We start from the raw sequence: 21,388 nt of genomic DNA on the forward strand, positions 1-21,388 counted from the left end.
GATGGTCTGGATCTTACTCTCCAGTGGTTGAACTTGGCCTCCACCTACAAGGTGGCCCAGGTACACAACCTTACTCTGCCCTATCTGGCACTTTGTTGCCTTGATAGTGAGGCCTGCCTTCTGCAGAGCCTCAAGCACTTCCTTCAGGTGGACCAGGTGATCCTCCCAGGCGGAGCTAAAGACAGCAATATCATCCAGATAAGCTGCACAAAAGTCATCCAACCCAGTAAGGACTTGATTCACCAACCTTTGGAAGGTGGCAGGTGCATTTTTCAAACCAAAGGGCATCACCACAAACTGATAATGCCCACTAGGGGTAGAAAATGCTGTTTTGGCTTTAGACCCCTCAGCTAACCTGATTTGCCAGTAGCCAGCTGTCAAGTCAAATGTGCTCAAATATTTGGCAGAAGCCAACTTGTCAATGAGCTCATCTGCCCTTGGAATAGGGTGTGCATCTGCCCTGGTGACAGCATTGAGTCCTCTGTAATCCACACAGAACCTCATCTCTCTCTTGCCATCTTTGGTGTGAGGTTTGGGGACCAGAACCACTGGGCTAGCCCAGGGGCTCTCTGAAGGCTCAATGACACCTAATTCCAGCATCTTTTGCACCTCAGTCTTTATACAGTCCCTGACGTGGTCAGGTTGCCTGTAAATCTTGCTCTTTACAGGAAGACTGTCACCAGTGTCCACCACATGGGTACACCAGTTAGTCTGACTGGGTGTCAATGAGAACATATGCCTGTATGCCTGTAGAACATGTCTGCAGTCATGTTGCTGATGTTCAGTGAGGCTTCCACCTAAGGCCACACCATCAACTGAGCCATCCTCAGGGTTCTGAGTGAGCAGGTCTGGGAGAGGGTCACTCTCTTCCTCCTGTCCCTCATCTGTAGCCATGAGCAAGCCCATGTCTGCCCTGCTGACATATGCCTTCAATCTGTTTACATGGAGCACACTGTGGGGGCTCCTGGGAGTTCCTAGGTCCACCAAGTAGGTAACCTCTCCCTTCTTCTCCAGAATTGTATGGGGTCCAGACCATTTGTCTTGGAGTGCTGCTGGGGCCACTGGCTCCAACACCCATACCTTCTGTCCAGGCTGAAATTCAACAAGGACAGCCTTTTGGTCATGCCAAGCTTTCTGTAATTCTTGGCTAGCCTCAAGGTTTTTGGATGCCTTTTCCATGTACTCTGCCATCCTGGAGCGGAGACCAAGTACATAGTCCACTATGTCTTGCTTAGGCTTTTTGAGAGGTAACTCCCATCCTTCCTTCACCAGACACAGGGGTCCTCTTACAGGGTGCCAAAACAACAATTCAAAGGGGCTGAAGCCAAACCCCTTTTGAGGGGCCTCTCTGTAAGCAAACAAAAGGCAGGGCAGTAGGATGTCCCATCTTCGCCTGAGCTTTTCAGGTAATCCTTTAATCATGCCCTTTAGGGTCTTGTTAAATCTCTCAACAAGCCCATTGCATTGTGGGTGATAAGGAGTGGTGAACTTGTAGTTGACACCACATTCCTTCCACATAGCTGTCAAATATCCTGACATGAAGTTGGCCCCTCTATCAGATATTACCTCCTTAGGAAACCCCACTCTGGAGAAAACTCCAAGTAAGGCCCTGGCCACAACAGGAGCTGTTGTGGTCCTAAGGGGAATTGCCTCTGGGTACCTGGTGGCATGATCCACTACCACCAGTTTGAATCTGTGCCCAGATGCTGTAGGGGGATCCATTGGACCAACAATATCAATCCCCACTCTTTCAAAGGGAACCCCCACCACAGGTAGTGGTATCAGGGGGGCCTTTGTTATTCCACCTGCTTTACCACTGGCTTGGCAGGTTTCACAGGAGCGACAAAACTCCTTGGTGTCTTCAGACATGTGAGGCCAGTGAAAGTGAGGGACAAGCCTGTCCCAGGTCTTGTTCTGGCCTAAGTGTCCTGCCAGAGGAATATCATGGGCTAAGGTGAGAAGGAAACCCCTAAATTGCAGAGGTATAACCAACCTCCTGGTTGCACCAGGCTTGGGGTCTCTACCCTCTGTGTAAAGGAGTCCTTCATCCCAATAAACTTTATGGGCACCTTCAGCATTCCCAGCAGCCTCAGCAGCAGCCTGCTGTCTGAGGGGTTCAAGAGAAGGACAGGTTAACTGAGCCTGCCCCAAGTCTGCCCTAGAAGGTCCCCCTGTCCCCAGAAACTCAACCTGATCAGGTTCAAGTTCTTCAGAGACAGTTCCTTCAGGGGTCTCAAGATCAGTTTCCTGTGAAGCCTGATCCTCACTTGTAGGCAGTAGGGAAGGCACAGCCTTAACCCTCCTGTTCTTTCTCTTGGAAGGCACTTGGTCCATTTTTCCAGGATCGAAGACCTGAGGTTCAGAGAGGCACTTTTTGGCCTGTGACCTGGTCACAGCAAGGACATGTGATGATATCCCTAACATCTCTGCATGAGTCTTGAACTCAACTTCTGACCATAGAGAGTTCTCCAGGTCATTGCCCAACAAACATTCTACTGGGAGATCAGCACTAACCACAACTTTCTTTAGGCCAGTTACCCCTCCCCAGGAAAAGTTAACAAGTGCCACACTATGTGTAGTAGTGACATTGCTGGCATTGGTCACCAGGTAATCATCGCCTGGCATGTATTGTCCAGGGTCCACAAAGTTAGGTGTCACCATAGTGACACTGGCACATGTGTCCCTGTAAGCTTGAGCCACTTTATTGTTGATCAAAGGTGTCTGTCTGTATTTGCCCAGGTTACTGGGACTTATGTCAGGGGTCAAATCTATGTCCCCTTCACAAATCAGTACAGCCTGTGTAAGGGCTCTGACTAGGTCAGAATCTCCTTCAGTTCCCAAAGTGATACCCACTAATCCCTTGGCTTGAGGACCAGCACTGCTAACTGTACTAGTGGGTGCAGGTGCCTTAGGGGCTGCAGTGCTGGGGGCTCCACCCTTTTTACACTCACTTGTCCAGTGAGAGGTGTTCTTACAAGTTTTACACCAGGGTTTCTTCTGACCTTCTTTCTTCTTCTTCTTGGAAGTTTGGGACCCACCCTCTGTCTCAGTTTGGGGCCCTGTTGAAGACTTCTGGTCTTTAGCTTTCTGCTCCCCACCCTTCTGGTCTGTTTTCTTCTGGTCACCACCCTGGTTCTGGTTCTGGTTCTTTTGCTTAACTCTGGTTCTTACCCATTTATCTGCCCTCTTTCCCAATTCTTGGGGAGAGGTCAAATCTGAGTCAACCAAATGTTGATGCAACTGCTGGTTCTGACAATTATTTAAAATGTGTTCTCTCATCAGCAAATTATACAATCCTTCATAGTCTGTAACCTTGCTTCCCAGCAACCATCCCTCCAGAGCCTTAGTGGCACACTCAACAAATTCAGACCAGTCCTGAGTCTGTGTCTTCTGGGTATCTCTGAACATTAACCTGTACTGTTCAGTGGTTAAGCCTAACCCATCAATCAGAGCACTCTTCAGGACCAGGTAGTTTCTAGAATCCCCATCACTAACTGTGAGGAGTCTGTCTCGGCCTCTACCTTCAAAGGAGAGCCACAAGATTGCTGCCCACTGCTCCTGAGGGATCTGCTGCACTCTGCAGGCTCTCTCCATTGCAGTAATCCATTTATGGATATCATCCCCAGCTTTGTAGGGGGGCACAATCTTACTCAGGTTTCTGTTATCAAAAGACCTGTCTTTATCCTTGTGGATATTGCTGCCACCAGTGGGTTCCATTACCCCACTCTCTCTAGGCTGTCTTGCTCTAGCAAGTTTCTCCTTGGCCAGGGCAACCTCTAACTCTTGCCTCTAGATCCTAAACTCAGCCTCTCTCATCTTGGCCTCATGTTCCCTTCTCTGAGGGCTAGTCATCTCCTTCCTGGAGTGACCATGAGAACCTCTAGAAGCATGGGAGTTGTCAGAGTCACCTGAGTGAGTCCTTCTCCTCCTAGGCTTCTGGTTAAGTCCACCTGGGGGTATGAATGGGTTGTTACCTGATTCATTCCCAAGTAAGCTTAAGTTAGCCTGGTTCAGTCTACTGACCAGCACCTGACTATTTCTGTCATCATCTGACTCACTGCTTTCCACCTCCTCCTCTTCCTCTTCCTCTTCCTCCTCATCTACCTGAGGAGCTACAGTGGTGGAGGCTTCCTCATCTACCAGGATGATAGGGGCAGGGGTGCCTACAGTGCCATCCTCTGAAGGATGGCCTCCTTCAGCATTCCCTGTGGGGTTTGCCTTAGAGGGCTTTAGAGTCTCAGACTGGTCTAAGAGCTCTCTTAGGTGGTCTGTAGTAGGGGAAGGCCCTGTCTTCAGACCCCTTAAGACACAAAGCTGTCTTAATTCCTTAAAGGAGAAAATAGCAAATTTGGATGGTGCCCTTGGAGGGTCACTCTCAACAGGGATGTTCCCAGTGGAACCCTCTGCTCCAGACATTGCTCTAGTGTGGGTGGATGTGTTGCAGTCTACCTACACTGGTGTTTACCTACGAAACCTATCTAGTAGTTGTAGCTAGGGTGTGCTACTCCCTTTGCTCTACAACAACTAAGTTCAGTAGAACTTAAGTATACTAGTCTTGTTTTATATGTACCTAGCAGGTACCTGTATGATCTTTCAAATGATAATCTCAAAGATTGTAATGGTAAAACAACAGCAAGCTCAGATCCCAATCCGCTGCTCACCAATGTGAGAAGTTGGCCTGGTATATAATGCTCACTAATTCTTAGTGATCACTTTGTACCATGCCAAGCAACCCTTATGATGATGGTTGTAATTCAACCTTGTAGACCAGTTATCCTAGTGGTACGTGGACAAAGCAGTCTTAGGCTAAACTCTGAAAGGCATGTGAAGCCAGCTGTTATACCATACACAACCCCCTTGAATACCAAATGAAAGGGACACCACACAGATATATATTGAAAATATATATTGATTTATTAACTATAAAATCCCCTGGACTCTTTATGAGCACAGAAGCACAAGCGTTAAATCACAAGACAGTTTAAAATACACAAAAGTTGCACAATATGGATGAGCCCTAGGGGCCACCTAAACCATATACTAAGAAAGTGGTATAAGAGATACCAGTAGGAAAGGGAACAGGCCTAGGGCCTTGGGAATCGCTGGAGCTATTCGAGACTGGCAATGACTAAGTCGGGAAAGGCCCACGGGACTCGGGTGCAGTGTTCAAAGTGCACGCACTTTCCAATGCAAAGTCTATGGTGCGTAAAAAGTACAAAGTTAGAAAGTTAGGAACCTTCCGAGTGACCTACGGAGTTAAAACTTAAGACACAGGCCCTTGAGATGTGTACCAGTGCATGAGCACTGGCGGAGCTGAGTTACCTCACCCACAGGAAGCGGGTGCACAGGGTCGAAGTAGTGTCGGGTTTCGTCACGCTGGTCAATGGTGCTTGGAGCTGAAGATGCTGCAGGCGGCTCGATGTGAAGAGTTCCGGTGGATCCAAGGGTGGATCTGAAGATGTGAAGACCTGAAAGCAGAGGGGACAGTGTTCAAAGTCACTAGCCAGTGACTACCGTGGAACCAGATTGGAACCAGGTGATGTCGGGTGCAAACAGGTGTTGTCGGGTAGCTTCTTTCTGCAGCCACGTGGATACCCGGGGTCGAGGACGTCCAGGAATCGGTCACGAGCTGTCCCACGTAGGCTTCTCACTGTTGGCGGTGTCTGCGACCTGATCGGAGCAAACAGGCCTTGGCAAATGCAAGCCACGCAGAAGTTGAAAGATGCTTAACACTCGGACCAGCAAGGTCAGAGCGAGTGCTCCTTTTTACAGGAGCTTGGGTAGGTCTGGAGCAACCAGACCTGCTGTGTAAATCGTCGGTTTCATCGCCAATATGGCCGCTGACCACGTGGCTAGTGGTCGGGATGGCGCGTCGAGTGGCACAATGCAAAAGGGCCCCACGCAGATCGTGGAGATGCTGGAGGGCTTATCTTCGGTGCAAGGGCTGCTCCGTGGTGGGGGTTCTCATTACCCAAAGCTCAACATCGAGGATGCCTCAGAAGCTGTGCAGTCAGCTTTTCGAGTGTCTTCCAAGAGGTCCGGTCCCACGTCACTCGGTGCTTCCACGGGTCCCTTCTTTGCAGGGATTGTGGATCAGGCTCTGAGAGGTCTGGGAGTCTGGTTCTTGTCGGGCTCTGGGCTCGGGCTCCGGCGGGCGGTGGCGGCAAAGCAGACGTCGAGTTGCTGGTTGGTGCCTGTGTTCACAGGGTGGCCACTCCTAGGCCACAAGGGAGATTCTCTTCAGTCTCCTGTGCAGCAGAATGTCGAAGTCCAGTCTTCTTCTTCGTGTAAAGTTGATTCAGGATGATCTGCTGTGCAATGGCACTGCTCCCACTCTTATTCCCAATCTGAGGGGTGGATCACCTACTAGGTCCCTCCTCTGGGAGGAACCAGGAAGGGGGGCGGTTACACCCCCTTTCCTTTGTCCAGTTCCGCACCAAGCCTGGGTCTGGAAAGTCCCAGGACCGGTTTGGACTGGCCTATGCACGGGGACACCTTGTGTGCCCCGGGCATGTTTGATTCTATTCAGCCCTGTCCTACCCAATACACAAAACCCTGTCTGGGGTGGTGCTCGCACCTCCCAAGGCAGGAAACCCTTTGTCCAGGCCACCATCTGCCGAGTTTCGGTCAGCAGCAGGAGGCCAGACTCGTGTCTGTGGTGGCAGCATCCATTTTGTGATGCTGAGGCTCTGTTTAACTTTAACCGGGGTTAAGGCTACACACATGTCGTGTCCCTCTAGAAGGGTGGAATGCTATCCCCGTCACCAGAATTGACGAGGGGATAGTATTCCAATTCGTATGACACCTTACTCGACATGTTTTGATAAAGCCAAACCAAAGATAGCAAATAACCGCGAGGATTATAATGCACTTAAGAGTATATGGTATGGCAATATCCCAGAACAGCTTAGGGAGTGGTTCCCGACAGCTGCAGACAGGCTCAGCTCATGCTAGAGCACCATCTCACATATTTCCAAGCACTCTGCCTCCAGGATTGATGAGGCCTTCCATAGGAGTGGCTGATAGGAACATATGTGTCCAGTTTTAGGGTTAGGCACAGACATACTGTACCTAAGTAAGAGGTGATTACACCAACTTACCCCAGCTGAGTGATCAGCCAGTTGTGTCAAATATAGAGGCCAGGCCAGGGGTGGCACAATACATGCTGCAGCCCCTGGTAGGCCTTGGATACACCTATGCCCTGGGCACCTATGGTGCTCTGATACAGGGGCTCACAAGGTGCACCAGTTCCAATTCGTAATGCACCTAGAGTGCATTGGCATTAATTTAGAGAGAGAACAGCAGGCTGTGGGTCTGATTAGCAGGCCCACAGCCAAATTAAGTCAGAAACCAGTGAAGCAAAAAGCAAAAATTTGGGGTGACCATAGGATAGCAGACCCTACTCTCCTACAGGCAAAAAAAGAAAATTTAGATTTATGTTTTGTAGAACTAAGCTCGGCCTTTGACTGTCTGAACCATGAAAAATGTTGTGTGTATTTTTGTCGGTTATGGTCTTGTGGTAACTCTTTATAAAGTCTACGTATTTTTTTATATAAAACCTGTGTGGTGTCTATTTGTAGTGTTGTCACTAGGTTACTGTATGTGATCACACCTGCTTAACTTACAACGCCTCTGAAATAAAGCCTTGACTGCTCTCGCCACGCAGCCTAGAGGGTTAGCAGGGGTTATTTTAGGAGTGTAATCCCACTTTCCCTGACTAAAGAAGAGGGTCCCTATTTGTCACAAGTACCTACCTGTGTCAACTTAAGACCCCCAAATCTACCACATCACGGCTCTCGTCTCCATCGACCCAAATATCTACTCAACTTTGGTGAACAGCTCGTCCCTTACACTTCCAAGACACCTCCTCTGTCCTCTGTGATCACTTTAAGGGTAAAGGGGGGAGGGGGGCATGATTGTGAGTGTGACTGTAAGGGAACACCAGTGTCAGCCTGCTCTTCCACAGACCACCTTCAAGGTCGGCGGGCGCCAAAACTAGCAGCGTTCTGATTGGCGGAGTGTTTCCCGCTGATAGCCATTTGGGAGGGGGAGGAGGCAGCATACAGTACACTGCGCCTGTGCAGTCCCGCGTCAGGGAGGAGCCACGTTGCTAACAACGGGCATATTTGGGTCAGGCTTAAAACAATCCGGCAAAGCCGGTGAGCGTGTCTACTTGCCTCTTGCAGTGAACAAATTAGTTAATTTTATGCCAGATCCCTACATGGATCCTAGTGTTCCCAGATGCTCAAGGCTTTAATACTAATATGTAAAACAAGATTACGTGCTTGGAAACACACTCGGCATAACCTCAAATGTTAGAGGTTTGTCAATAAAGACGTTTGCCTTACAGTAACAAAAAGTATTTCAACTGTGTCTATATTACGCTCACGCGCTTGCCTGCAACTAAAAAACAGGATTTCAAGATGGTGAGCCAATGCGAGACTCCAACCGGGTTCCCCACTTACTGTCCCCTCCCGCCTATCTCCCTCATTCCTGGCTGATTTCAGGGCTCCCGACACTGGTGTCCGATCCCGGGGCAGCAGATAAATTAAAACATTCTGGGTTGCCTGGCGATCATGAAATTCGCCATCCGTCCACTCCTGCAGCCTCGCTTCCGCACGGAAACACACACGCATCCACTTATCACAGGCTTGCTTAGGCATGCTGAAGTGGATGCCTGCTTGTGCCCCAGGAGACCGACACAGTGCATTCTAATAGAGAAGCACTCTAGTAGGTCCCTGCTTGTGCCCCAGGGGCACTGTAAAGTTCACGCAATGAAAGCAAAGATAACCCCCTTTAAGGGGTTTGTATTGAAAGGAGGAGAGGTGGCGTAACATATAAAGCTGCCAATGTTGGAGCTGTAGAGCAGAGTTTGATCCTCGGCTTGGGCTGTGTTAATTATAAATAATTAAAAGAAGGTCCTCAGCGTGGGCTGTTTTAGGCTTGGGATGTATTCATCATAAATAAATAAATAAACTGAGATCTCAGATGAGAGAAAAATAAAACAACCCTTGTGGGGACAGACAAATAAAAAGTAGCATTGGCAGAGACAATTAAAACAAACTTTGGAAATGCAATAGTATGGGGGTGTGAGAAGGCATCAGAATAAAGTAGTTTGTGCAGTAAAGGGGCCAATAGCCATGGAAGGACAAAACCTACAACCAATCGGAAGACACCATTTAAGACACCAGTAAATGAAAATGATGGGTGGAGAGTGGGCGGAGCTTACATACACTAAAGTGTATACTGCACGTCTCAACGAGACAGCGCAAGCGCTGCCTAGTCTAGTCCTAAAAATAAAGATCACTCCTGGAAAATGTGTGGCCAACCTGATGGATCGATCATGTGCCATCGTTTTCTAAGATGAAATTCTCAATCCAACTGTTTATAGACATGCTTTGCAAATAACCAGAGGTGAAACAGGTATTTTACCTAAAATATCTTGACACAAAATGTTTTAATTAGAATCTTTTTTTTGTTAAATATTTAGTAATTGTTTTTGAAGATCGAGTTTGGTATTCCAATATTTTTACTTCATTCGAACCAGGGATATTTTGTTGTATGTTTACTCTCTTAATTACCCATTTTCATGTTAAAATATTGTGTTTCTCTCATAGCCCATATAAGAGTGTGTTAAACGTTTTCACTAGCTCTCTCTATATTTTGTTCTCGTTTACAGATTAGTTTTGGGGCTATGGATCCCATTTTTAGTAACAAATTGAGATTCCCATCCTTTTACCGGACTGTTCCCAATGAATTCTCCCAGCTGAAAGGTATTTCTCAGTTGTTAAATTTTTTTTCCTGGAGCTGGGTTGGGATTCTTGTTCCAGAGAATGACAGCGGTGAGAGAGCTTTGCGACAACTGATGACGTTGATCACCGAGAGCGGAGGATGTGTTGAGTTCTTTTATATGTTACCTGTTGCAGTTACAGAAACGAATAGTATTAGAAAGGAACTGATCGCAAGGGCTATCAAGAGATTCACCGCTCAGGTCATCATTCTGTATGACACCGGCACAGTAATGGCACAATTTTTTAATTTTGCTCTTTGGAACCATGTGCCTCAGAAAGTTTGGATTGTATTCGGGGAAGCCTTTATTGAGAACCTATTTAAATTAACAGGTGCCTGGAAAACATTTAATAAAATCATAAAATTTTCAATCAAGAAAGGGGAAATCATTGGATTTAAAGATGTTCTTCGTGGTATCAATCCTGCCATGTTTCCAGAGTACAATATCTTAGATGTCCTCTGGGAAAGGTTTTTTGAATGTATATCAGCTGGAAGAGGGAATAAGAGTGAGTTTAATTACCCTTTTTGTTCAGGAAATGAAACTTTGCAAGGTGTTGATGTGGCTGACTATGATGTTGTGAACTTCAGACAAACATTTAGTGTCTACACAGCTGTCTATGCTCTAGCACACGCTTTACATGAGATGCTTGAATCACACTCCAAGGAAGGAACAGCTGGTGCTGCTGGGAGCCTCCATCAGGATCTCAAGCCCTGGAAGGTAAGGGATCTTGCAAACACCTACAATGTCATATGTGGCTCTTTCCACAATGACATTGAACTGCTTGCCATGACTTTTTTACAGTAGCTTGTTGTATTTAATTTAATATAGATTTTAAATATATCTGTTGAGAGTTTGCTGCATAGAGTAAAGCATTCTTTGGATGTTCAGTTGAAGGAACGGTTAAATACTGGCAGATCAAACCTCTACTGATATGAGCTACACCGACATGATATGTCATATTATCTTCAATAGAATGGTGTTAGAAAACATACTACATAGTGTTTAATCCCATATATGGATTTCACTAGGGCTTGCCACCACTGGAGTAATTCTACATAGCGCAATTACTTGCAATTATCATAATTATGCGTAATTACACGAGAAGCATAATCCTGCATTTAGCAATATTTTCTTAGACATACACCCTTGTGTCCAAACTGGGCCTGAGGATAGATTTTGCACTAAGACAATAGCTCTAAATGGTACAGGCAATGCAAAGCCACCAGACGTTCTGCTCTCTATAAGATCCTTGTTCCTGCGCTCCTGCAGTAGTAATCTTGCCCCAAATTACTCCTAATTACTCGAGCTGGAGTAAATGTGTAACATCAGTAATTTTGCATTTCAAGAGTAATGTGTAATTTTGAAATTACTCTGATTACTCCAGCGTAGTTACGTTTGCACAGGCCTCATTTTTACCCTTGTTGTACTTTGTGTTGGCTTGTCTCTCTAGTGTCCCTCTGTAATACACCTCAGACTGTGTTCAACAGATCATGTGAATCCTCTCACAGCCTCCTTCTAGTGGTTTCACACGTCTGCTACTAATAGTTTGAAAATGCTTTTCATTTTCTTTTTTAAATGAAAACCCTGGCATGCATGTCACATTTTATCATTTATTCGACTTTTTTAAATCTTCTTTCCTTTCTTAGGGTACTCATGCTTTGACAAATGTGTTCCCAACATTGTATGGAATAATCTGAAAATAAATCTACACTTTTAAAGTATTGTACACTAGGACACAGACTGATAAAAAACTGCAGGTGAAATTTCAGATTGCATATCAAGGAATACTCCTCTCTGTAGTTTTAAATATTTTTGAGAATCAAAATGGCGGCTGAGACTTCAAAATGTTTGTTTTGATTAATTATGATCCTATCAGTTCCTTGATCTCTTAACCTTGAAGCATGGACTCCACTAGCTGTATGATGATGTATTCTACATATTTTTAAAACAATATGTCAGGCATTTCTGAAAAACAACACCCAGGGGAATCCAAGGAGCTGTCATCTGCATGGATCCACCAATGTTTTCCAACACAGATTGCCCTGCAAACCTCAAATTCAGATTAAGAAAAACAAATTTTTCTCATATTTCTTTGAGGGATCACCGCACCCACACAAATTTTCTACCGGCCAGCATTCCTCTCAGTTTTCGCATTAAAATGGTACCTTACTTGTGTTAGTGGGCGAAGAGATAGTGACAGGGAAGGGCAAAAATTATGAAGATTGAGTGTCCTCCAAGCACTATTTTTTTATATATGTTTTCGGCTGGCTCTGCATTGGACACCCACACAAGGGAGGTATCATTTTGATCAATAGTCCAAGGGGAACACTGGGTGTTAGGAAATTTGTACAGGCATCAGTGATCTCACAACTTTTCCACTCAGAAATGTTCAGAAAATGTTACATTTTATCTAAACATGAGGTTTGGGGTAAGAAAAAGCACTGGGGGATCCACAGAAGCCACACAGCTTCTTTGTGCACACCCAGGCACAGCCAGTGTGCTGAATGAGCGGTGGCATTGGCGAAGGGGGCAGGCATAGGTGTCACAGGTTGGAAAAATAAAAAATAAAAATATTAAATGTATCTCGAGCTGGCCGTGCCATGCTCTTCTCCTCTTCTTCTTCAGGCAGCACAGGCTCCCTGAATGCCTTGCGGTCAATCCTGAAGCAGCACTCACACATGAGAGCAGAATTAGGATTGGCCTGAACACCCTTAATTGGCTCTCCAGGATAAACTGGGAGTTTGTGCCTGCTCTCAGCTGCATTGCTGGGTCGAAGAGAGCTTCCACTGCACCTGATGATTTGGCCAACCTGAGACGACTGGCCAATAGCTATGGACATTGAAGTGAGGGCATCTACCACCCCTCAGCCGCCCCACCTTGCCCTGTCCCATAGACTGGGCTAGAAAAGGCAAATAAATTGTGTGTTTAACAATGTTTTATTTTTAATTTCTTGCCCTTTTTTTGGGGGTGATGATCCTCTGCCATAGTGGAGGAGCCGCTGCTGTGGTGCACACCACCAGCCAAGCACTATCCATGCATACCGTCAGCCAAACACCAGTCCACACACACTGCCAGCCAAGCGCCAGTATATGCACACCATCAAGCAAGCACCAGTCCATAGACATGCCACAAGCCAAGTACAAGTCCACATACACCGCCAACAAAATACCAGTAGACATGCAGCCAGCCAAATGCCAGTACACGCAGACTGTCAGCAGAACTCCACTTCACACACACACACACAAACACACAAACACAACACAAACCTTCCCTGGTATGTAGTGGTTTTTATGCCACCCCCCTCCCCCCCATGGTGGTCAGATGAGCCCTTAAATATTGGTTATCTGCCCCAGAAGGGGGCAAAAATAGATTAAATGTGTCCCTAAAAAAGGTGGGCAACCCTTGTCCATGGGGCCACACTCTGACATGCAGATAAACATATCTCTGGTGCCTAGTGGGCTTTCTGCCCCCCCCCCTTTAGGGCAGATCGGGGTAATACCACCCATATGGCCCCCAAGGGGGGCAGAAAGACTGTTCAGTTTGTGTTTGGGGGCACCAGAATGTACACTTTGGTCAGCCCTCACCCCTACATATAAAAAAACATAATCCTTGGTGCCTAGTGGGCTTTCTGCCTCCGGTGGGGGCAGAAAGACTACAGTGATTTTTGGGGGGTGGGGGAATTGGCATGCCCATTCTAGGACGCCCCCACTCCTGATTTACAAAAAGAGGTGTCCCTGGCTTCCTAGTGTGCTTTCTGCCCTAAGGGGGGCATATCAGGATATATTACCCCCATCAGCTCTCCAATTCATTTTGGAGGGGTGGGGTCATGGCATTCAGATTTTGGACAGCTCCCATACCTACGTATATATAAAAAAAATGGTGTCTAGTGGGCTTTCTCCCCCCCTCCCTGGAGGCAGATAAGGGGCTGTTGCCCCCACCTGCATCCCAGGGGAGCAGAAATGCTTTGGCAAATTGTTTTAGGGGTTGAGGTGATTGGCATGCTCACTCTGGGCAGGCCTTAGTCCTCAACAGCAAAATAACATTTTTCCTGGCTGCCTAATGGCCTTACTGCCCCCAGATCTGGGACTATTTCCCCATCTGCCCCCAAGAAGGGCAGAAAGACTGTCTAATTAGTAGGGGGTGAGGGCTGCCCAAAATGGAATGATAGGCCCCAGCCCCTAGGCATAATAAAACCCATAATCCCTGGTGCTTAGGGGTTTTCTGCCCCAGAGGGGACCAATCAAGGTCTACTGCCACCATCTGTCTCACAGGGAGGGGCAGAAATACTGTGGAAATTTGTTAACAGGTGTTGGCATTGGCACACCCATTTGGGCAGACCCCACCCTTCAATGTATAAAAATAAAAATCCCTGGTTTCCTCATCAGTGATCCCCAAGCAGGGATAACTAGGGAGGGGCACCATTAGAAAGAGGAGATTCTCCTCTTTGGAATGATACCTCTATAGCGTGCCTCAGTACACAGGGGGCACCAGAGGGATTTCCTGTGCCATGTGTGCGGACGCCGGGGAGCTATTGTATGCACAGGAGCACGGTGGCATCAGATGTTTCTTGGCCGTCTGATGTATAGAAGGGTGTAATGTATATTTATTTTGGTGCTATCTTAGAGCAACATATTATACAAATGTGTAGAATACATCATCATACAGATAGATGAGTCCATGCAAGGTTAAGAGATCAAGTAAACTAACAGGATCATAATTAATCAAAACAAACATATTAAAGTCTCAGCAGCCATCTTGATTCCCAATTTTTTTTTTAACCTACCACTAGGCAATCTGAAATTTCACCTGAAGTTTTTTATCAGTCCATCTTCTACTGGACAATACCCAGAAACTGCTGATTTCTTTCCCGATTATTCCATACAATGTGAAAAACATATGTGAACCTATGTGAACATATATGGATTTCTGACCCTCCGGGCCGGTCACCCCACGCACCGCGCACACTCTCTGCGAGTGAGCCCAGTTCCAACCCTGCCGATTGCCGCCACTGCCCGCAGCCGTGCTCCTGGTTTGCTGGAGCGGTAGTTCCTCTGCTGCGCTGCGGTAATCATCGTCGCTTGTGTCAGCGTTGCCCCCCGTTTGTTTTCCCCATCGTTTACTCCCTGTGTTGCCCCCAGCTCTAAGTATCTTGTTTTGTGCATTTTTTACCTTCTACGCTGTCCGCTTGTTGTGCCCTCTGATTTTCGTTGTCCCCCTCGTTGTTCCCCCTCCAGCCCCGGTCGCGTTTCCCGCCCGATCCCTGCCGCTGCCCCCCTGCGGCCCCGCCCCCCTTCCCTCTATCTCCCTTCCCATTCGCCGCCCCGCTCCCGCCTCCCAGCTGCTCCTCCCTCGCTCTGCCCCCCACTCTCCTCATATGGCAGAGTGGCAGACGCGCAGCGGGCGCGCCCTAAGTGCTCCGACGGTGCGCCAAAGGCAAGCCTGTCTGCGCCCATCCGCGCCTGGACAGCGCCAGAACCCCTGGTCCCCGCAGAGGCCACCCCACCCGCCGGACCTACGATGCCACCGAACTCTACGCACTCAATGCCGGTCGAATCCCGGGCTGCTATCGAGCCACCCCGAGACGCACCCACGGACCCTTCTGCTGCCACTCCTGCAAGTTCAACTGCATCCGGACCTGCACTACACCAGCACTGACCAAGCCGAGCACCAGCAGCAACCACCTCAAGTGCATCCTGCTCAACACCTGCTCCGTCCACAGACACGCCGTCGAGCTCTGGAACCTGCTCGATACCACTGCCCCTGACGTCGCCTTCCTCACGGAAACCTGGATGAACGCCTCCTCAGCGCCCAACATCGCCATCGCCATCCCGGATGGCTACAAGATCATCCGGAGGGACCGCGTCAACCAGACAGGAGGAGGCATCTCCATCATCCACAGGAACACCATCCGCATCACGACCAACGCCGACGACTCCCTCGCACCTGCCGAACACCTCGCCTAGCAGACCCGGCAGCAAGAAAGCCCAATGGTTCACCGACGAACTCAAGAGCTCCAAGAAGAACTGCAGAGCACTCGAGAAAGCCTGGTGCAGAGACCCAACACTGAACAACATGACGGCCCTCAAGCTCGCCACCCGAAAACACCACCAACTGATCCACGCTACCAAGAAAACCGCATTCAAGGAACGACTGGACAACAATGCACACAACAGCAAGGAACTCTTCAACATCGTCAAAGAGCTCTCCAACCCCAACGCCGGAAACAACAACATCACCCCTTCACAAGACCTCTGTAACTCCCTCGCCTCCTACTTCCACAACAAGATCGCAGACATACACAACAGCTTCAGCACTCAACCGACGCACGCCATGACTGAACCACCGCCCCCCACCACCACCCTCCGCGCCTGGACCCCGATCAGCACCGAAGACACCATCCGCACGATGAACTCCATCCACTCCGGATCTCCGACTGACCCCTGCCCTCACCACTTCTTCAACAAGGCCGACGCTGTCATTGCACCCCACCTGCGGGACATCATCAACACCTCCTTTGACACCGCTACCTTCCCACCGGCCTCAAGAACTACCGCCCCATTTCGCTGCTCCCGTTTCCTGCTAAAGTAATTGAGAAGACCGTCAACAAGCAGCTGGCCGCCTTCCTCGAGACGAACGGATCCCTCGACCTCTAGCAGTCTGGCTTCCGGGCCAACCACAGCACCAATACCGCCCTGATCGCAGCCACCGATGACATCCGAGCCCTGCTCGACAACGGAGAAACAGCGGCCCTCATCCTCCTAGACCTCTCTGTGGCCTTCGACACTGTCTGCCACCGTACCCTAGTGCGGCGCCTCAGCAACGTCGGAATCCAGGAGAAGGCACTTGAATGGATCATCTCGTTCCTCGCTGGAAGGACACAGAGAGTCCGCCTCCCTCCGTTCAGATCAGAAGCCACCGAAGTCATCTGCGGTGTTCCTCAAGGCTCCTCGCTCAGCCCAACCCTCTTCAACGTCTACTTGAGCCCCCTCGCAGCCATCGCACGCCAACACAACCTCAACATCATCTCCTACGCCGACGACACCCAGCTGATCCTCTCCTTCACCAATGACCCCGCCACCGCCAGAGCCAACCTACATGAAGGGATGACAGACGTAGCCAAGTGGATGATGAACAGCCGCCTGAAACTGAATTCGGACAAGACGGAAGTCCTCATCCTGGGATCTTCACCCTCCGCCTGGGACAATTCCTGGTGGCCCCCCGCCCTGGGCAGCGCACCCAAGCCAACAGACCATGCACGCAACCTGGGCTTCATCCTGGACTCCTCCCTCTCCATGACCAGACAAGTCAACGCTGTCTCCTCGTCGTGCTTCAACATCCTGCGCATGCTACGTAAGATCTTCCGGTGGATCCCCACCGAGACCAGGAAGACGGTCACCCAGGCCCTCGTCACCAGCTGTCTGGACTACGGCAACTCCCTCTACGCCGGAACCACCGCCAAACTCCAGAAGAGACTCCAGCGGATTCAGAACGCCTCAGCACGACTCATCCTGGACATCCCCCGTCGCAGCCGCATCTCCAGACACCTGAGAGATCTGCACTGGCTCCCGATCAACAAGAGAATCACCTTCCGTCTCCTCACCCACGCACACAAAGCCCTACACAACCAAGGCCCAGGATGCCTCAACAGCCGCCTCAACTTCTACGCCCCCATACGCCAGCTTCCATCGACCGGCCAGACCTTCTCCGCCGTCCCCCGCATCCGAAGAGCCACCACAGGAGGAAGGTCCTTCTCCTACCTGGCCGCCAAGACTTGGAACTCCCTCCCGACCCACCTCTGCCTGACCCAGGACCACCTTGCCTTCAGGAAGCAGCTCAAGACTTGGCTGTTCGAGCAGTAGCGGACCCCCTACCCCCTCCCCCAGCATCTTGAGACCCTCTGGGTGAGTAGTGCGCTATATAAATGCTTTGATTGATTGATTGATGTGGCATGAGAGAAGACTTTAAAAAAAGCCACAATAATGATAAAATGTGACAAGCATGCCAGTATTTTCCCTAGGAAAAGAAAATGAAAACCATTTTTAAACTATGAGTAGTGTACAGACATGTGCAACAAGTAAAAACGGGTTTTTTGAGTATTAACACATTCTGTTGAACACATTCTAAGCTGTATTACAAAAGGACACTAGAGAGACAAGCCAGCACATAGTACAACATGATGGAGGGTAATGACAGTCAGCCAGTGTTTGAATGAGTATGGATGATTCATTCTGAATATAATAAGTATTGTCGTGAAATGTCTTACAAACCCTACACAAATAGGAATGATTTGAAATGAAAAGAAATGACAAGTAGATAAGGTATTATTTGACACAATTATTTCTCACAGTAGTACATCTGACACCACATTCTACAAATATATGGACTGCCCCAATATTTGTGCTATTGTAATTTAGAACCATAAGTCTCACCCTGTTAATTTAAGCACTTTTGTCAATTTTGGAGAGATAGGAGTTAGAAAATGAAATCTCATCCTTCCTCTGCTGACAGAAGGTAGCTGTGACTCCAGATATACCTGTGACTGTCTGCTAGGGTATGACCTGAAGAGAACGAGGTAGAGCTTTAGTTACATCATAAGATGTTTGACTGTCTGAGTGGGTGCTTATGACCAAAGTGTCCAGGGCAGCCTATTGTGGGAGTCGGAAGGACCCAGAACCTGAAGCAGTGGAGCCAGAATATGCCAGAGTGAGAGAGGGGTCAGTCTGCATGAGAAATCGGACCAAATATTTTCCAGAGTCAAAAAGGAGTCAAATCCTGAGGTGGAAGACCTGATATCCTAACTACAGGTGAATACATTTCTGCCATGGAAGACCTTCCTGACCAAGGCTGGGTGGCAGACTGCAGGAGGACTGTCCCAGGCATAGTTGTGCAAGGGGCAGAGGGAGTGTCCCATTCTGGGGGCCTATTGTGACAGACTGAGGCCCAGAAAATTGAAACATTTGGAGTGATTTTCTCATTTATTATTAGAATGTTCTCCTGTATAGTGATGCTAATTTCTCTAAGCCTGTGTCAAACAGAGTGCTGATGGTCCCCCAGGTTTATAGGTCCTTCCTACTGTAGTTGGCTCATGATATTCCGTTGGAAGGACATCTAGGGTAGGCCGACAACCCTTGACTGCCTGGTCATCCAATTTCATTGTCCTCAGATAAGGATCAAGTCTGATGTATTCTACAGATCCTGTATTTCTTGTCAGGCCACTGAAAAGTCTATTTGGAAGTGCACAGCTCCCCTCCAGAATTTCCCAATGTTAGCTCTCCCTTTGACAGTGTGGGTGTAAACATTGTTGGTCCCATTAATCACAAGATAGTCCCAGCGAACAGGTTGATCCTAGTGTTGGTAGACAGTGCCACCTTGTATGCAAGGGTCATACCCATGGTAACCATGGCACTGATGGGGATGGTGTTACCTTTGTTGGGGTCCCTATTGGGGTAGTGTCAGATAGAGTTATCAACTTCATATGATAGTACATGAAGGCCATGTGGATAATGTGTGCTGTTACCTACAAGGTCTCCAGACATACTATCCCAAGGCCAATGGACTTGTTGCGAAATTTAACAAGACCCTGAGGGATATAATCATGGGCCTCTTTCACCCTCTAAAAAGCAATTGCGATGCCTTGTTACCATGCCTAATATTTGCTTACAGAGTGGTAGTACACAAGGTAGCAGGCTTTAGTGCCTTTGAGGGGTTTTTTGGGCACTCTGTGAAAGGACTTATCATTCTTGTGAAAGAGGGATGGGAGAAAGCAACAACCCTCATAAAATGTAGATGCTGCATGAAATAGGCCACTGAAAATGAGGACAGTCAGGAAATGATCAAACAATTGCATGACCAGTAGGCCACTCTAGTGGAATATCAACCTGGACATGAAGTATGAATTGTAGAACCCATGGAGCTCTGAACGCTCCAATATAAGTGGACTGGGCTGAATGAAATCAAAGATTATTTCTGTCCCCCACACCGACAGCAGGCCATCAGAGGGACCATTAAGTCAATATTTGTAAAGTGCAGCACTGTCACCCATAAGGGTATCTGGGTGCTGAGGATGCCAAGTCTTGGTTGAAAAGGCAGATAATGAGTTTCTTTCTAAAGTCCCCCAGGGAGGGCTTTGTTCAGAGGTGGATGGCCAGGTCATTCCAGGTCTTGGTGGTTATGTAGGAGAAGGAGTAGCCCCCGCTATGTCTGTAGTAGATTTGGGTTATGTGCAAGAGTAGGTGAGGAGAAGCTCAGGTGTTTTGAAGGCAGATGAAAGTTTCAGTCAGTGGTTGACGTAGAATGTTCCTTGGTCAAGAAGAGCTTTGTAGGCGTGTGTGAGGATCTTGAACTGGCATCTTTTCTGGATGGGAAGCCCTTGGAGATTTCCGAGGTGAGGGTGACATAGGTCCATTTGGGGAGGTCCAAGAGGAGTCAAGCTGCAATGTTCCATATGGTTTGGAGTCTTCTGAGGAGCTCTGTGGAAATTCCAGCATAGAGAGTATTGCCAAAGTTGAGGCGGCTGATGACGAGGGCCTATGTGGCGGTTTTTCTGTGGTTGATTGTGATTCAGCTAAAGATTCTGCGGAGCATGCAAAATGTTTGGAAACAACTGTGAGGTTGAGATTGTCGAGGCTGAGAGAGGTGGTATGGGAGTTTAAGTTGTTGTAGATGGGGCTATTTTGTTGTGAAAGTAATCAGAGAGAGTGTCACAAAGGTATTGAGAAGGGTGGATGGTGTTCTCTGTGCTGTCAGGTTGGAGAATTCCTTGACTATTTTGAAGAGCTCCTCCCTGTTGGCCAAGATATCGATGATAGCAGTGATGGCTGGTCTCTTGGCTTCCTTGATGCACAGGCGGTAGTTGCTGAGGGCTGCTTTGTGAGCGGCTCTGAAGGAGGGGTTCTTAGTGGCATGGCTTAGCTTCTCAAGTTTGTAGTAGTTGGCTTAATGGTTCTGAGCTGACAGTTGACAATTTGCCTCAATGTTCTTACTAACCATATTACTCAGAAAATGATGCAACAGTGAAATTTATTCAGGGGACACAAGGCCCATCAAAAACTAAATTTACAGGCTGTCTGATAGGGTGAGGGCCAGCATCGAGCATTAGGTGTCCACGATATTAGATCTACAGATGATTGAGCACAGTGGTAATGGTATTAAAGGCTGCCTCACCAAGTAGCACTCCAGTACTGTGGTTTTATGTGGACGACACGGGCTTCAATCCAGTCAAAAAAACTGATACACCAGATCCCTGGTACTGATGAGCTCTTGATAGGTTAGAAGCTTCCAAGTTCCTCAGTACTTTTTACTTGACATTACTGAATTGGCAGATTATTCTAACTAAGGCAGCCAATGCAAGGTCAGCATTTCCCATACCAGAAGATAACTTGTAGTTCCATGTCCTGCCCTTTGGTTAGAGGATTGCTGCTGTCACTTTTTAAAGTTTGGTCAACCGGGTCCTGGCTACATAGGAAAACTTCACTGCTACCTACCTGGATAACATAGCTGTATTCAGCTCCACCTGATCAATGTAAATGAATTACTTAAGTTCCTGAAGTAGTCAGACATGACTATCAAGACCTGCATATGCTAGATAGGGCACTGTTC

The 21,388-nt window shown here is 48.1% G+C and overlaps 1 protein-coding gene across 1 annotated transcript in view; it reads left to right on the top strand.

The window, feature by feature from the left end:
• Positions 1-21,388, top strand: part of LOC147725860 (vomeronasal type-2 receptor 26-like) — a 299,837-nt gene that overhangs the window by 89,515 nt on the left and 188,934 nt on the right. Inside the window, exon 3 of the mRNA XM_086962808.1 lies at positions 9,680-10,507. Coding sequence (XP_086818934.1) covers positions 9,680-10,507 — 828 coding nt within the window. The remainder of the gene's footprint in view (positions 1-9,679; positions 10,508-21,388) is intronic.

The sequence above is a fragment of the Lissotriton vulgaris genome, chromosome 3_1, assembly GCF_964263255.1.
Source record: "Lissotriton vulgaris chromosome 3_1, aLisVul1.2, whole genome shotgun sequence".
Classification (NCBI taxonomy): domain Eukaryota; kingdom Metazoa; phylum Chordata; class Amphibia; order Caudata; family Salamandridae; genus Lissotriton; species Lissotriton vulgaris.